The 18976-nt window shown below is 34.5% G+C and overlaps 1 protein-coding gene across 12 annotated transcripts in view; it reads right to left on the reverse strand.

Moving 5' to 3' along the window:
* Positions 1-5691: 5691 nt before the first annotated feature.
* LRRCC1 (leucine rich repeat and coiled-coil centrosomal protein 1) overlaps positions 5692-18976 on the reverse strand; it is a 37292-nt gene continuing 24007 nt past the window's right edge. For all 12 annotated transcript variants that reach the window (XM_082722623.1, XM_082722621.1, XM_082722617.1 and 9 more), the window contains 9 exons: positions 18414-18553; positions 16519-16720; positions 15938-16123; positions 15010-15184; positions 13946-14109; positions 10162-10370; positions 9934-10071; positions 8320-8455; positions 5692-6609 (listed from right to left, as the gene is read on the reverse strand). In XM_082722623.1, the coding sequence (XP_082578749.1) occupies positions 6487-6609; positions 8320-8455; positions 9934-10071; positions 10162-10370; positions 13946-14109; positions 15010-15184; positions 15938-16123; positions 16519-16720; positions 18414-18553 (1473 nt within the window). In that variant the 3' untranslated portion in view covers positions 5692-6486. The remainder of the gene's footprint in view (positions 6610-8319; positions 8456-9933; positions 10072-10161; positions 10371-13945; positions 14110-15009; positions 15185-15937; positions 16124-16518; positions 16721-18413; positions 18554-18976) is intronic.

The following is an 18976-nucleotide window of genomic DNA, read 5'->3' on the forward strand; positions in this document are numbered from 1 at the left end:
ATTAAACTTAAGTCAAACCTCTTAGAAATGTGAATCTTCTGGCAGCAGGGAGCTTGCACTTGGTCCTGTAGGGTCTCAATTACATACTCCTTGTTCTGCAGCTTGGTACAGATGGACATGATGACTTGTCCAACATGGACCCTGGCCACTGTGCTTTCCAAAGCACTCCTCAGACCTGTCTTCATGCTAGCTTAGAGATAGCATGAGGTCAGACATCAATGCCTACTGGAAAGGGCTGTCTCCAAGGTCCCTTAGGGGAACCCATACAATCAATAGGCTGCATACACTACCAAGGAACCATAGCACCCTGGGCATTCTTCTAATCTTTAGGCCCTTATGCGTCACAAAGAATATGCTCTCAAAGTTCAGAATCTTTATATGGGTTCTATCAGTAAAGAGAGCAAGCACGTAGATTTCATAAGTTCAACAGTGCTCACAAAATAGTAGGTGAGGTATGCCAGCATTGTAAACACCAAGAGCAGAAAGGGCATTCCAGGCTTGTAAAAGTGCAAACCAATATTGTTTTCACTACTGTTCAGAAGAAACTATATGCCAATCAGGAAGCCCTTCCACCTCAAGGTTTAAAAATAGTTGAAAGAAGTGGCATAGACAGACCCTCAGTCTCCCTTGATCAGCCATATACTAAGAAAACAGAATCTAACAGCAAGACAATCAGTCGGTTAGGTGTCTTTTTTTTTTTTTTTTTAAAGATCTTGTTTATTTGAACGAGAAAATGAGAGAGACAGAGAGCATGAACAGGGGAGCAGGTCAGAGGGAGAGGGAGAAGCAGACTTCTTCTTGAGCAGGGAGCTTGACACGGGGCTGGATCCCAGGGCCCTGGGATTATGACCTGAGCCCAAAGTAGATGTTTAACCCAATGAGCCATCCAGGTGACTCTGGCATCTGACTCTTGATCTCAGCTCACGTCTTGATCTCAGGGTGGTGAGACTAAGTCCCACTGTATGTGAAAAATATAAAATAAGATAAAATAAAATAAAAAATAAAAGCAAGACAGTTACATTACCAACAACTACAGCAGTATGGAGATAAAAGTGAAAAAATGGCAAACAAAAATAATCCATTTAAAGCTGTGGCAACTACAAGGGCAGCCTAAGGCAAGGGCGATTCATACACCCGTGAAGTGTCAAAGAGTTATCTACTATGGAAAGTACTGCCTGACAGTAATCAAAATTCTGGAAAGATTTCAAAGATTCTTAGAGTATTGAGGATCATCTCTTTGGGTTTAAATAAAAGGATATGCCAAGAGTTTGATAGAAAAACAACAACAACAACAAAATCCAACTTCATCTATAAAGCACTGCTTAATTAGATCTATGTAGGTGTTAGAAGACTAGAATTTGTACACTTCTTGAAGAAAGATAAGGATTCAGTCTATTTATAGATTTATAATTAACAACTAACAGATGTAACTACTTCTCAATATAGCCTTTCCAAAGCCTGGTAGGAATCATGCTGGAAAACTGCACAGCAGCTTCCTGGAAAAGAATGTTCAGTAGAGAACATTTGATTTGATAAGTGTCAGAGAAGATCTCATGGATTGATCCTCCTAAAATTCACTTTCAGTAAAACCAAAGAAAGCACACCCACTATAAAAAAGAATATATACACACATATACGTGATTCTTACCATTTCCGGAAAGTCTGAGCAAATCTTTCAACAAGATCCTGAGGTAAGGATAAGGACCAGGTAGGTTTGTTTGGATTCTAGGTTTGGTTTGCTAAGTTCTAGTAAATAGGTGCTTGTTTTGCTTTGTAGGTGTCTGTGTGTTTGATTCAACACATCTTTCAGGGAATGACAGTGGAGAAATTGGGCAGGGGGTTCTCGGTAGGACAAGGCATGAGCTATTTGATGGGAAGCAATTAGGTCAGACTGTGGCTTATACCCCAGGATGAGGCAATAAATGTTGGAAACACCAGCATGACAGAGTCATAACAAAAGAATACAGACTCCAGGCACTCTGAAATAACTAAGCTATGTTTTCGAGCAGGCACTTAGACAAAAATGGTGGTTATAACCACTTAATGTATAAATGAGTCAATTATACCAATATGTTTAGCTGCTTGTGTCTTCCTTGGTCATTGTGATTTAAGGCATACATTAGTCATGGGCAGCAGTCTTGTATTGCCAAAGGAAGTAGAGACAACTGAGCCCCACCATTAGTGGTGGTATCACTAGCCCATAAATCACAAATCAGATGGGGTATCAAGACTTCTCAATGAAAATCTTCCAAATGAATTAAGTAGTCACATCTTTGGCAGGGTTACTCTCCTACTCCATAAGATATGGACTAATTGTTGGATTCATTTACTGGAACTTGCGATATCAACCTAAGGACATTACTACTTCATCCACTGTACATTAGTAGGGTTTAATGAAGAAGGGTATCAGCTGCTGTTTATTTTCGAGCAACTCAAAAGAAGAGAGGATAAACTACACTCAGGGTTTGGCGATATGAGTGAACATTCTGGGATTTCAGTGGAGAGCAAGTAGAATATTTTTTCCAATTATCCCCCAGAATACTAAACTAGAACTTCTATACCTAACACCCTAACCTTGCAGGAGCTTAGTATTGAAGACAGTGTATCTTGGCTTTAGGAATTTGGTGGCTGGTATGTACTAACAGAAACTAGAAGACTAGAGAGTTTTAAGTCTAGGTACTTTTAAATCAGGATTTTGGATCCAGGGGTTAGGTGAACTGAATGAAGGTAGTCAAAAGGTATAAACTTACAGTTATATTTAAGCTCTGGGAATGTAATATACACGATGATTCTAATAAACAGTTGTGTATTGTATATTTAAAAGTTGCTCAGAGCAGATATTAAAAGTTCTCATCATAAGAAAAAAATGTACTGTGTAGTGATATTATTAAACTTATCGTGGTAATCATTTCACAATACATGCATCATATTATTATGTCGTATACCTTAAACTTCTAAATATTACATGTCAATTATATCTTCATACAACTGGGGAAAAAAGATTTTTGGGTCCAGATATAGGTTACAGCGTAGGCAGCCTTTCTTGGGTCCCACAACTCAGAAAACCAAATAATTTTTAAACCTCTGGAGTCTGACTCTTTCTCTTACCTTCCCCCCTACCCCCAGACACAACATGGGTCAATATAGAGCCCATCCCTCTTATTCCATCTTTTTTCTGACATTTCTTATTTGACTCATAGGTTATTTAGAAGTTGCAGTTTAATTTGCAAGTATTTGGGAACTTCTCACATTTCTTTCAATTTCGGCATTTTATTTTGTTTATTATTTTTTTAATTTTTTATTTTTGATAAACATGTATTTTTATCCCCAGGGGTACATCGGCATTTTTTACTATGTCAATTTCAGTATTTTTTTTACTATGTGGCTCTCTACTAATTTTTGCTACTTGAAGTTAGCTTCTTGGGAGTGTAAATTCATGATTTTCATCAAATTTGGCAAGCTTAGAGCCACTATCTAATATATAGGTTATATAGTTATATATACTTTATTTATAATTCATATATATCACTCCGTTACTCTCCTTTTGTACTTCAATGTATGTTGGTGCAGTTAATGAGATCCACATTTCTGAGGCTGTTAATTTTCCTTCAGTATTTTTTCTCTCTTCAGATTGTGTAATCTCCAAGTTCAGGTTCTTCTACTGGTTCAAATGCACTGTAGAGACCCTAAAGTAACGTGCCTGGGTGGCTCAGTGGTTTAAGCCACTGCCTTCGCCTCAGGTCACGATCTTGGGGTCCTGGGATCGAGTCCCACATCGGGCTCTCTGCTCAGTGGGGAGCCTGCTCCCTCCTCTCTCTCTCTGTCAAATAAATAAATAAAATCTTAAAAAAAAATGTTTCTCTTTATTCTTTATTTGGTAAGCACTACTAACCCAGCTTCCTTTACTTTTAAAGCATGCTTTCAGTCTTTTGAACATATGGTGGTTGCCTTGAAGTCTTTTATCTAATATCTGGGCCCTCTTACAAGTATTTTTCCCTGTCTGCTTTTTTTGCCCTCTCTACAGGTCCCTCTTTTCTATTTCTTTACAGGTCTCTTTCTAGGTGAAAACCGGTCATTTTAAGGAATCTATTGTAGGCTTTTGCTGGTTTTTTTTTTTTTTTAGATTTTATTTATTTATTTGACAGAGATCACAAGTAGACAGAGAGGCAGGCAGAGAGAAAGGAAGGGAAGGAGACTCCCCGCTGAGCAAAGAGCCCAATGCAAGCCTTGATCCCAGGACCCTGAAATCATGACCTGAGCTGAAGGCAGAGGCTTAACCCACTGAGCCACCCAGGCGCCCCAGCTTTTGCTGTTCTTATAGAGAATAAATTTTCTTGAAGAAATGTTTCTTCATTTGCTGTATGCTCTTAGGACAATTTTCAGACTTTAAATGGGTGTTTAAAAATATTTTTTACAGGGCACCTGGGTGGCTGAGTTGGTTAACTGTCTGCCTTCAGCTCAGATCACAATCCTGGGGTCTTGGGACAGAGCTCCAAGTTGGGTCCCTCCCTCAGCAGGGAGTCCATTTCCCCCTCTGTCCTTCCTTCTGCTCTTGCAAATAAAATCTTAATAGATAAATAAAAAATAAAATACTTTTTACCAGTTGTGGTTGTTTTGCTAGGAAACATGTCCACAGAGCTCCTTGAGCTACCATTCTAGAAGTGGAACTCACTTTGTTGATTTTTCAAGTATAATTGTGTTTTCTTAGTGGCTGTTGTAGGAATTACAATATGGATTTTATCAGCCATCTTTAGATTAGTATTAATCTAGCAAAATAGCCATTCCTCCCCCCAACTTAATGCTATTTTTGTCACACGTATCCCACCTACATATGCTGTCAATTCAATATATTGTTACAATTATTGCTGTATATAATGTATTCTAATTAACAGTAAAAATATCTATACAGTCTTAGGAGAGCTTACCTACATATTTACTGTTCTCAGTATTCATTTCTTCCAGTGAATTTGAGTTACTATCTGGAATCATTTTCTTTCAGCCTTAAGAACGTCAACATTTCTTTTGAGGTAGATTGGCTAGCAATAAATTTTGTCCATTGCCTGGACATGCATTATTTTGCATTTATCTTGACAGTTTTTCTGGATTTTTTTTTTTTTTTGGATGTAGAATTCTTGGCTGATAATTTATTTTTCCTCCATACCTTAAGTATGTTACTCACTGCCTTCTGGCCTCTACTTTTTCTTTTTTTTTTTTTGGCCTTTACTATTTCTGATGAGAAGTTAACAGTTAACTATATTGTTCATTTACATGAATCATATTTTCTTGCTTTCACGAATTTCCCACGAATTTGACTATTAAGTGTATAGGTGTGGTTCTTTTTGTGTTTATCCTGGGTTTTACTGAAGTTCTTGGATCTATGGGTTAATCTTTTCATTACATTTAGGAAATTTTCAGCTATTATTTTTCCAATTTATGCCCTGCTCTCCCACCCCCACTGTGCATGTTGGTATGCTTGGAATTTGTCCCATAGATTTCAAGGAGCTTGCCTCTCACGAAATGGAGCCCTCTCTTTTAGAAGCATTCACCTTTTTTCTGATTGCATTTAATTTTTAAAACTTAGTTCAGGGGTGCCTGGGTGGCTCAGTGGGTTAAGTGTCCGACTGTTGATTTCAGCTCAGGTCTTGATGTCAGGGTCATGAGTTCAAACCCCATGAGAAAAAGCAAACAAAGAAAACCCCAAACAATTTAATTCAGTGGTTATTAGTTAAAAATGTGATATTATATTCTTTCTTTTAGAAATAGTAATAGTACTTAGGTTTTTGTTCTGCATACATACTAACAAAAGAGATGACAAAAATGAAAATAAGAATTCTTTCAAATACAGTGATTAGAATGGAAAATGAAGGTGGAACAGGAGTGTTCCTCTTGAGGAACAATATTTATAAAACCTTACATGTAATCTTTAATGAACTCATATGCATTATAAAAAAGGGGTCATTATGAGTGATCTGGAGATGGCTACATATGCTTTGTTAAGAATGCCATATCTTTTATCATACAGACTTCAGATACTTTTCAGCTACACTTATGAGCATTTAAAAAAAAAATGGAGCTACGTCAACCACAGGATGACCAATAAATATAATTAGTTCATCAACACAATAGGGTAACAACAACGATGAAAATACTTGACCTCATATAGTCCAAATACTAACGTTAATTTCCATTTACATATTTGAAGGCAAATGTGTAATTACCAAACAATGTATAGCACAGAAACAAGAAAGTGTTGTAAGTCTAGTTATTTTGATAGGTTTTTCTACACATAATTATCAACAATTTATTATAAAAACCTACATATACAATTAAAAAAATACTTGATCAAAAGTCTTTTAAAATATAATCAGAATGAAATGTGTAGAAAGAGACATTTCAAAGTCGTAGCAGTTACTACTATTACAATATTTAATCATTTTTACAATAGGTCTGTTGTTCCATTTCAATTAAATTCATTTCTTGGAACCATCACATTTCTTGCTGAATTTCAGTCAGAGCAAAAGCAAGTTGTCTAATTTTTTCTTCCATTGCTTTTTTGTTCTTGCATGTTTCTTGAAGAAGTTCACGCATTTCCTCTTCAACCCGATGAACCTAAATCAACATGTAAAGTTTGCATTTAAATTTTTTAAAGAAAATATATTTAAAAAATGCATTCTGAAAGAAAAAGTCAAACTTTACTCTCATTAATTTTGTAACTTGTGGTATTCATTTAAAGCAAAGAGGTATATATATAATGTAACTTGTTTAAATACTAATACTGTATACAAAGTACTTACATTTATATTGTCTAGATCTCACAGGTTCTTGTGATGAGTACACAGTAATTTAACTTAACTGTATTTTAGAGCTTAGAAAATTTGTTCAAGGCTGTGCAATTTCTCAGTAGCATATATGAACAGAAACTCAGTCTTCTGACTTATGTTACGTATGAATGAGGAGTCATGAGTTCAACTAAAACAATTCCTCACAGACTTTTAAAACTGAAATAACCTCCCTTCCTATTTAATCTGGTCTACTGTATTTTTCTTTTCTTTTTTTTTTTTTTAAGGTTGTATTTATTTATTTGATAGACCAAGATCACAAGTAGGCAGAGAGGCAGGCAGAGAGAGAGAGAGGGGGAAGCAGGCTTCCTGCTGAGCAGAGCCCGATGTGGGGCTAGACACCAGGACCTGGGATCATGACTTGAGCTGAAGGCAGAGGCTTTAACCCACTGAGCCACCCAGGTGCCCCTGGTCTACTGTATTTCTAAAATTGCTGTTGGTTATCATCTCTTCCCAACCTATATTCTCCTAGAATTCTCTGTACTGTATACTACTAATTTCTGCTTGAAATTCTCTCTCCTATGACGCAACATTCCTGATAGTGCTAGCAATATGACCATTCCTCTTCTGAATCTCTACTACAGATTTCCTAAACTTTTTCCCTTAGAAAACTAATATTTCTCCTAATTTAAATTATCATCTTTATGTAATAATTTGTAATTTTTTTCAGTTATCACATTTAAGCCCTGGTGCCATTTCTGTAACTCTCTAACATCCCTTTGATATTACACCATATTGGCACCAGAGGTCCAAAATCAAACTCAGTATTTTCCTTTCAGCTAAGGGCCTAATCTTATGCTTTATTTGGTATTACCTGATGCACCCTTGTTAACACTTGGTAGATTTTAAAGAAAACTTCTGAAACATATGTTGACCTGAAATAAAATAAAGAGCTACATTTTGAACAAGTTATACTTCCTTATTTATTGTCATTATTTCCAAAGACCTTGTTGCTTTTTTTTTTTCCACATAGACTCCTGAGGGTAATGTCACCTAATCACACAACTGTCATTAAAATTTTAGGAGTTACTCTTTCCGTTTATGAACTCTTTCCCAGTTAGCTGATTTTCAATCGCTGTATCACAGATATGTTTCTTACTGCCGCTTCAAAATCAAGAGAAAATGGAAATTTACAACTCTTCACTCACCTAGTGGATGTCAACAGAGGGATTATATCAAACTAAACGGGGTACCTGTTGCATTTTTAAAATACCTGGATATAACCAGAGACAGGAAATGAAAGTCTCTGAGGGGGAAGCTCATGCATGTGTATTATTAAAAAGCTCTACAAGTGATTCTGATATCCACCTCTGATTTATCATCACCCTAAGTATCTCTGTCAATGATATTAAATGATATCTTGATATTAAATGATCTCATTCAAGACAATCAGTGACAGTCTTAAACCCTAATTAATAAAATACTCTTTGGAAACTTTTTCCAAAATAGTGATGGATTATACTTTTTATTTATATAGTACCTTTAAATTTGCAGAATCAATGTATTTCTGCTTTTCACTTGCCAGTTGTATTATTTCAGCATGATGAGCTTCAACAATTGCATCAACTTGTTTTTTAAAGGCATCATCCATACTGTGAAGCTTTTCCACTGCATCCCTTAAAAATAAAATAAAAACCATATTATCTTTGTGCGTAAAAATTAGCATTTTTTTCTCTTCTTGGATGGCAACTCTTATATTCATATTTTAATGGAAGTATAACTCCATTAAGTAGCAAAGGGCTATCTTGGGTAACTAAAGATATAAGTGGTTCATCATCCAGCGGCATCTGTTAATAACACAACAGGGTAGGGTAACATCAAGGAAAACTTGTTATACTTTTACCCTCTAAAAGTTAGAGTACTCTGGTTCTCAGTTATTTTGAGTCTAAGGATCTGAGTTTTAAGCACATTCGCAGATGACTACTATCAATCTTTTTTTTCCCCATGTGTTTGTAGTATAACTTGAGAGGTATACACTACGGGAAGATTTGAGTCTATGCATATGTATTATATGTCTGACTTCTTTATGCTAATGCTTAATAGATAATACTCTATATTAATAAGCACATTAAATAGCATTCACAAAATTTTAGTGCTAAGAGTTTCTTAGAGGCCAAACCCAAATTCCTTTATATTAAATATGAATATAAGAAAGTTAAGTCCATAATGAACACACTTTCTGCTTTTGGTATAGCCCATAGTAAAATGGATTGAAATTAGGTCCATGAATCAGATTTTTATTCCCAGTTGCAACACTTATTAGCCATATGACTTAAAAGCAAGTCACAAGCTCTGCATTTAAGTTTTTCGGGTAACTATAAAACAGGATAATTCTACTCTTCTGCCAACCTCACAGAACTGTTGCTGGGTTCAAATTAAGATATAAGAGAAAAAATCAATTTATATGTTATAAAAGGCTATATAAATAAAATGTTTTTGTGAAAATTCTATTAAGTCAAAAATCATATATGCATATATACTAGTCCTAGTCATGAAAGTATTAATGTATAAAATCAGGTCTTCATTGTTTTGCGATTAACATAATAATGTAATATAAGAGATTCTGAAAACTATCAGGCTTTATGATTTATATTAAAGTTTAGAAACTGCTCTTTATAGAAGATGCTATTTCTTTTAGGATTGAAAATACTCCAAATTGTGACAGGCAAGAAAGAAAATTACAATAGGTTTCAAGCCATGGTCTTTGAATTAGCACAGCTGAAAGCAAAGAGGAACAGGTACACGTAACTATATTATCCATTAAAACTTTCTATAGAATATAATATTTTTCCACGGCAATTACTGTGTGTCAGGCACTAAGTACTAATTAACTCTTATAAGCCATATATATATATATATATACACACACACATAAATATACATATACACAAAATTTAAACCTCACACCAAACATTTGAGGTAGGAACTATTATCTACATTTTATAGATAGAATGGAAGTAAAGTACTTGGCAAATAACTAAGTCCAACACACATTTAACCCTTTCCTCTGTCCTTCTTTTTACATTATCTCACCCATTCCAATTCAGTGTTTATGTTTAAAGATCTCCCACATACTCTAGGACTCAGTGCTTACTTTTGTAGTTCAACACTTTTGTCTCTTTCTGCTTTAAGTTTCCTTTCCTTGTCTTCAAATTTTTCTTTCACTTCTTTTACTTGCATTTCAAGATGACTTAGAAGCTCTCCTTTATCATGCCATTTCTGATTAAGTGTACTAATACAAAAAGAAACAATTTAAAAAATAAAACTGGTTATATGAAATTATTTAGCCACATTTTATTTCTCAACAGGAAATACCAGATACCTGTAAGCTTTTCTAATTTCTTCAAGTTCTAATTCCTTTACTTTCAACTGTTGTTTTAGTTTTTCTTTTCTTTCATTGTGTCTTTCCAGTTTTTCAATTATGTCATCCAGTTGTGAAGATTTCTCATCAAGTTGTTCTTGAGTACATCTTTGTATTTCAGTGATCTTTTCTTGTAATATTTTGATTTGTTCTTCTCTTTCTTGTACACACTTGAAGAAAAAAAAATCAGCACTTTACTTTTATTAACCCTAAATGTCTCATTTTGTAATTAATTAGATATGGTTTAAAATTTTTCTCAAAACTACAAATTAAAAAAATAAATTGAGAGACACCTGGGGCTCAACTGGTTAGGCATCCCCCTTCAGCTCAGGTCACAATACCAGAGGTCCTGGGATTCTGGGATCAAGCCCTGTGTTGGGAATCCCTGCTCAGTGGGGAGCCTGCTTCTCCCTCTGCCTCTGCCCCTTCCCCCTACCTGTGCTCTTTCTTTCTCTACTAAGTAAATAAAATCTTAAAAAAAAAAAAAAAAGTAAATTGAATGTTTATTGAGTGTTTTCAAAGAGATTTATAGGACATATACTTAAGGCAGATGCTTAACCCACTGAGCCACCCAGGTACCCCTCAGGACATTTTAAAATCATAATCAGTACAAAACATCATTACTACTTTAAATGTTATTAAGAAAAATAAAAATTTTTATTCCTCTCACATTTTTTATTTCAGTAAATTAGGCAATTATCAATCATAGAGTGAGAGAGAAGGAAAAGAAAGCAGCACAATAAAAATTTCAATTACCACAATTTCACATTTGAAAAGATTTCATGACAGAAACAGAAAAAAACCCTTGAGTGGATGACTGAAACAGCAAAGACTGATATTCACAGTATATGTCATGGCACAAATTAAACTGCTATTTCTATTGTGCTAAACAGAAGTGCTTTCTGCATCAGGATGAGCAAATACTTTACTTCAAAATAAAGTACAGTTTTATCACTATTAAAATGCCACATTAAAAAACAGGTTTTATAGGTGCCTGGGTGGCTCAGTGGTTTAAGCCTCTGCCTTCGGCTCAGGTCAAGATCCCAGGGTCGTTGGATTGAGTCCTGCATTGGCTCTCTGCTCAGCAGACAGCCTGCTTCCCCCACTCTCTGCCTACTTGTGATTTCTCTCTCTGTGTGCCAAATAAATAAAATCTAAAAAACAAACAAACAAACAAAAAAACAGGTTTTATACCTCTCAAAACATTTTTTATTCTATCTTCTATGCCATGAGCCAGACTTTATCCTGTATTTACATAGTAAAAATCAGATGATAATGAAAGATCAAAACCACCATGGGTACTGTTAGAAGTTTGCAGGTACTAGGCCTCATATAAGTTATTTACTCCAGTGAACATTTGTTTGCTTTATGTGGGCATGCCTGGATGTCTGGGATAGCCCTGCTATATACCATCTACTGATACTAGTCCCTGTGAGTGAGAAAAAGAGGAAATTGGTAGTTCTGAAATAGGGTAGTTTTTAACCCCGTTTCCTCTGGCCCACCTTGCCCTTTTTCCTTCTGGGAAGATGGAGGCAAACAAACAAATACTGGAAAAGGGTAACTTAAGTATGTATCCATACGTATTAGAAGGAGGTGGTTTAATTCCTCAGTGTGTTACAATATCTAAAAACTCTAAGTGAAGATGTCGGGTAGTCTTGTAGTCTGGACCAACATCTTCATAAAAGCCATGAATTGTTTATTTTCTCCCTGTGACTCTGAAACACTTAATGAGCAGAAGTCTTATGAAATAATCCCATTAATAAAAAAGAATAAACATTGCATCATTAGAGAGCACTGTAAGCCATATATACTGAAAAATACCAAAATAATATATGAGGAAGAAAAAAAGTTTAAAAAAATTTCTGCTTCTGATTTCCAAAATCAGAAGCTAACAGAATCCATTTAATTTAAATCAAACCCCAATCTGAAAACATCAAACATCTTTATCATGTTCATTTGCTTTTTGCAGACTTGTTTTGTCTGCTTTGTCAGACTTTGTTTTGCAGACTTGTCTTTCTACATAAACTTTCAATCTGAACCCTTGGTTTCCTATGATTTGGGGCTAGAGACAAGTCTGAGAAACAATATTATCAGTAACAAACTTAAAAAGACCCAGAGAATTTCTATTTTATGAACAAATCTAATTTAACAATGAATTAGGATCATTATCCATTTTAGGTATTAGTGATGATGAATTTGCTGCTGAAAGAAATTAGGCCAAACTATCGCTCTATGCTGTATGATTAATGGGAAGGCACCACTAATACTCGTATCTTTGAGGCTGATGCAATGCTGTTTAGAATAAATGTAGTAAATTGTGGGGGGAAAAAATGATGGGCTAACTTTTTTTTGGAAAAAACCAAAAACCTAAAATCAAAACTCTTCTGTGTTTCAGATCAACTGTTATCATTCATGATTAGTCATTTCTTTCCTGCTCAGAGATTGACAATTAGGCAGCAGTCTTCCATGGAAGTAGCTTTGTTAGTAACAATGTATTATACCCAGAGCATCATCTGTTTTACCTGTGAAAATTAAAAGCAAACCACAAGTCTCTGTGTTTCGTATTTAGCTTAACTCAAAGGAAAATATGCTTGGCTAGATTTTTAAAAAAAGAAAAAAGGTTTACTGCTAAAAAAAAAATTTCAGTGATTTTTCGCTACTGCTTGGCATATATGACATATATATTTGAATTTTTGGATATACCATAACCAAATTTCCATTGAGGGAATACCGCTGTAATTGTTTAAGGTGGTACAGTTCAGGCATTCATAGCCTAAATCTAGCTATGATATAGCAACATAGTGATAAATCTTGATTTTCTGTACTTGATAAAGTTCCCAAGGAATTTTTAAAAAAATGACCAAGAAAAAGAAAAAGAAATCTTATGCAGTTATAGCCACTCTGAAGAATGAGTTCTTTAATAGGTGATAATCTCATTTAGAAGATTCTTAACTCTTTTCTCCATTTTTATACTTTAAGAGACAATCTCTTGAAGAAAATTTTGGAGATCAAAATTTGATTCATTGCTCAAGATAAGAAATCCTGTTAGTATCTCTCTTAAGAAAGGCAATATTGAAGAAGAGGGTAAAAACATGGTCTCCCCTGGGAAAACATCTTTTACAAACAATTTATATTTTTAAATATAGAATAGTTGGTTTTGTCATAATTCTGAGATGCGACTTAGCAATATTGGAACATTCTAAACAATGCTCTTTTTTTTTTTTTAAAGATTTTATTTATTTATTTGACAGAGAGAGATCACAAGTAGGAAGAGAGGCAGGCAGAGAGAGAGGAGGAAGCAGGCTCCCTGCTGAGCAGAGAGCCCGATGCGGGATTCGATCCCAGGACCCTGAGATCATGACCTGAGCCGAAGGCAGCAGTTTAACCCACTGAGCCACCCAGGCGCCCCCCTAAACAATGCTCATAAAGGATATTTTGAAGATATAAAACATGAATTTTCTTAAGATTCCCAACCCTTTATTGACACTAATTCTAGTTATTTCACAGGCCATAATAACATCATCCCATAAAACTTTGAGGTAAAAGTAATTTAAAATTAATAAATAAAAGCCATACAGTCCTTTTTAAAGGCAAAGGGCATATATCATACAAGGAAACACATGACAATCTGTCCAAATTAAACAACAGTTTGGATTCATTGAGATAGATATTTATTTGATAATTTGACCCACTAATTTATAAATCTGCCACATGTTCTTTCCCCAAAATAAAGTATCAAACTTACGGTTTTTAATTTTGTAATGGTTTCAGTTTGGTCTTCTATGATTTTGCACTTAATTCTTAATGCGTCATTATCACATTCATTTGCCTTTCTCAAAGACTCATTCTCTCTATATAAGCTTTCAATCTGAGCCTCTAATTTCCCACGATCTAAGGCTAGAGTTGATCCTGAGAAATAAACATCATCAGTAACAAACTTTAAGAGACCTTGGAAGACTTGTATTTTATGAGCATCTAATCTAACAATGTATAATACAGTAAATAAAAACTGAATAAAAAACCCAAAATATATAAAATATAATAGAAAGGAAAGGGGAAGACAACCAAAAGATCTTTTAAATACCTGTGGCTATTTGGAAAACCTAAAACTACAAATCAAGAACAAGTAACTCAGACATGTAATATTTAACTGGTTAAGTTTTGGCATTCAAACAAAAAAATCATATTCAAGACTCTTATATGGAATGGACAAATGAGCAATTCTCCATTAAAACCAACATCTACCTAATTGTAATTTGTAAAGTTGTCCATCTACAAATGCCAAATAATAGTATCTAGCTCTTGCTTTATAGTGACAGGAAACGAAAGGAGACTAAGAGTAAACTTACTTATACCTAAGGTGGTTTTCATTCATACACTATCTCACATTTTTCATGCATAACACAGTAAGTGTTACCAACATTTTTAGAAAAAAACTGAATATTGCATACTCTACAAATAATTTAAAAGCACTAGGAAAGAATTATTTCAGTGACTTAGTTAGTTGTAGCACTGTAAAGGTATACCTGTCCAGAAAAGTAACCAAATTATATTGGGCAGTAAACCAACAACAACAACAACAACAAAATCAGAGCTGTTACTTCCTAACTAGTGTAATAAACTGACATCTTAGGAGACATTCCATTTGGTTGTTGGGCTGGCAAATGCCTACTCATCCTTCCATACAAAGTGTCACTTTCTTTTTGGTGTGTCTTAGGCAGAGTTAATAAGCCCTTCCTTTTCTAAATACTCAGATCTGTTGGTTTAGAAGAATGGGTTATTTTCACTTTGAAAATCTGAAAATTTTACCCTGTTGTGCCAGCTCATGTCCCCATACTTTTCTTTCTGTCCTTAAACCATAAATTAGCGATTCCTTGGCGGCTAGCTCAGAAATAAGCTGGACTTTTTCATGCTTGAGAAGTTCTATTTGAATACTCTTCTGCTTGTCATCTTCAATCAGGATTTCAAGGGTGTTGATTTGATTCTGTACATCCCCAGAAACATTGATGGTGGGGGGGAAAAGCAAAGTAATTATTACATTTAAGTGCTTATTTTTTACTTTTTGCATTTTATGAGAAAAGATGTTATTTAAGCAGATATATAGTAAATGCTCCTATATTTTGCATCAGAAAAAGTTTTAATTTTATTAAAAACAGGTATAGGTCATGAAATAAAGTTAAAATTTAAGAGCTTATCCCTTTAAAAACCCTGAATTTTATTCTAGTATCAGTTAAAAGAGTAACCATGCATGGAATACTCAAAAATTTTCACCAGCATTTATATCAATAATCTAAAGGACACTTTTAGGAATTAAGTTCTCTTGGGCAAAATACCGCTAATGTCTGAAATTGAGGAAACAGCACTAAAACATAAAAATTATTACAGCTAGGTATATCTAAAAACCACTACTATCACCACACAATTATCAGCAATTTGCAAGGTGTTTCCAAACTCAGGATACCATCTGAGTATCACCATCATAATTTTTGCTGTATCACTATACAACTGGCACCTATTTACCTAGGACATTTCTTAAATTCACTTATTTTAAATATTATTTTAGTGTAAGCAATACCATCTGTGAAATCATGGTTTAATCTACTTCTATTACTTTTCTCATATACCTCAAATATATATAATTAGCATTATTTAAAAGTTTATAATTGTGTTACTTTCTAAATTTATTATAAATAAAAATTAAGTTGAGACTATGAAATAAAAAGTTACAGTGTTTTACCTGTAAATTTGCTGCTGTTTCCTGTTTTAATTTCGAAACTTCTGCAAGTTTTGTTTTTTGCTCCTTCACCATACAGGTCAGATCTTTAATTAAAGAGGAAGATTCATTTTCTTTTCGTTGGGCCCAAACAAGAGCATGCTTGCTCTTTGCTAACTCAGTTGCAACATTTTCAAAACCATCTTTAACCTATATTTCAAAATTGCATTATAAATAGCAGTTCTCCAAATAAATAGAAACTAACTGTTTCTATGGCTGTGTTCTAATAAAACTTTATTTACAAAAATAGGTCCTGGGCTTTAGTTTGCCAATCCCTGCTCTAGAATCCCTTATAGAAGAATTCAGGCTGCCCAGTTCCTATTCTAGTGCTCTCTTTACTTGACCATTTATAATCTCACTTAGTTTTTGCAACAGCGCTGAAGAGTAGCTATTATTTATGTGAAGAAACTAAGGTGCTAATAATTTTAAGTAATTTGCTTAAAATCATAAACTAATGTGTAAATAGGGCTAGAATTCTAAAATATCTCATCCAACCATATCTTGCTGATTCTCTTTTCAATAAAAAGCTAGATGCCAATTCTTACATCTTGAAATCTTCTGGCTTCAACAGTTAGAGCAATACGGAATTCATTTTCTAAATCCATATATTGTTGGTTTAATGTATCAATTTTTTCTTGGTATTCTTTTATATCCTGCTCATGCTTTCTTTCTTCTTTAGCTACTTCTTTAGCTAAGGCTTCCTGGAACTCAGCATCACTGAAAAACTCCCTTGTTTCAAGTTCTTTCCTGGAATGCAAAACAAATAAAAATCACAGGATATTTATTCACCTGAAAACAAAGAAAAACTTTCAAGGTTTTTAAATAGTTGTTAAAATAGTCTATATTCTCTATTGTTAATTTATTTATTACTATTTTTTTCTATTGTTAATTTAAAATCAGCTCCTCACTTTGGAGCAGAGAAACTGGCACAGTAGAGGAAGGAGATATGAGTATTATTTGATTGTATACTCAGTGGTAATGGGGATAAAAGGAGTGTGCCATTTCTACACCGAGATAGTACAGAGTCATTATATGACTTCTAAAATTCTTTAGGTGCATTTGGAGAGGTGAAGTTCTCCTGCACTATATCCTCTACTTTGGCTGAATCTTTGACATACAACTAATACAGTCTGACCATTACTGGTGGTTGGTTAACAGAAAAAAAAAAATCAGTTGAAGTGTGAAATTATTTACCAATCTTCTGATACACAGGGTAAGGTTTTTGCTTTTGTTTTTTTTAAAATTTAAATGTGAGTTCATTCTTTAGAGTTCTCCACTATTTTTCCTGAGTATGTCAAACCCATAATACAAAATCCATTATTTCTAGTTTATATTTTTTTAAACTAGGACAAAAAGTTAAAAGATATTTCTAAAGGAAACTAAGTACAAAATTTTAGATTTTTACAATTATCTCCCCCAATCTCTTATAGTCGTTCTGCCCCTGCATATGATGACAATTTTCCCCGGCACATCAAAATTTAATTTATACATTAAAATCTCATTTATGTAAGGTTAAAAACAAAACAGGTTTGGGAACAAACAGAATTAACCCATGGCAAATAGACAATTCAACTGGTAGGGCAGTAAGCGTAGATAACTAGCTGCAAGTATTCAAATTATTGTGGATTTCACAGAACAGGGCCGGCATGCTATAACTAATGGACCAAATCTGGCCTGAGACTCTTTTTTGGGAAATAAACTTTTATTGGAACACAGCCATGCCTATTCATTTACATATTCCCTATGGCTACTTGTTTTACTACACAAATATAGTTTGGTATGGCCCGAAAAGTCTGAAATATTTTTCAGACTTTTTTATCTGGCCCTTCACAGAAAAAGTTCATTGACTCCTGCACTTTAGAGGAAAAAAGACTACTAATTAATTTAATAGGCAGTTACTTGAAGGTCAATTAGAACAGTTTTCTCTGTATTACAATGACCAACTTTTGGTTGTGTTTGGAAAAATACAAAGTAAGCTTCATTGTTATAAGCTCTTACCTCAATAAAGCCACCGACTTGTTTTTAAGCTACTAGTTCTTAATGTAATACTGATTTTAATGTATACATAAACATGTTATTTTTCACAAGCCAGTTGTTAGATTTCACCACTGATCAATCAGTCTAGTTTTAGGTAAGGGGGTAGGGTAGGGAGGGACCAAGAAACTTTTCTTTTTCTATTTTTAAATATCATTACTTGGGGTGCCTGGATGGCTCAGTCAGTTAAGCATCTGCCTTCGGCTCAAGTCATGATCCCAGGGTCCTGGGACTGAGTCCTGCCTCTGGCTCCCTGCTTAGTGGGGAGTCTGCTTCTCTCGCTGCCCCGCCCCCTACTTATGTGCTTTTGTGTGCACATACACACATACACTCTCTCTCTCTAATAAATAAAAAAAAGATCTTAAAAAAAAAAAGTCATTATTTTCCTGATACATCTTTCATTTACCTGTGTTCTTGTTCTTTCAATGCAAGAAGTTCATGAAGTTGCTGTACTTGTTCCTTTTCTTGATGAAGAGAAGTTCTAAGTAAGTTTATTTCGGTATCAGCCGCGGCAGCTTTGAGCTCCACCTCTTGGATTAGTCGCATCTAAGTAAATATACACCATTACAGTATTTAGATAATACTCTCCCTGCTTCTTCTATTTTAACGCCAGTTCTCCAAAGAAAAGTGCCTTTTCAATAATAGGAACTGGTGACTAAGCTGATTTTGAAAATCCATTAAATTAATGATGTTACGGTCACATAAAGTATAGCCTTAGAAGCATCAAATACACTAGCATTATCTATAGCTTAATTACATCATAGATCTCAATAATTTCCATTCGGAAAGTATGAAAATGCAATCTTCAGGCTCCCCAAAGACTTTTGAAACCTGGCTCTCAGAATATAAGCCTAACAACCCACACTATTTCCACCAACTATTCTTGTAATTGCTTTGTGAGGGCCAGTCAGAAATAATTCCAAGGGGGGTGGGTGGAGGGGTGGGTGGGTGGCGGCATGGTGTGTGTGC

This window comes from Mustela nivalis (assembly GCF_964662115.1).
Source record: "Mustela nivalis genome assembly, chromosome: 2".
Lineage (NCBI taxonomy): Eukaryota > Metazoa > Chordata > Mammalia > Carnivora > Mustelidae > Mustela > Mustela nivalis.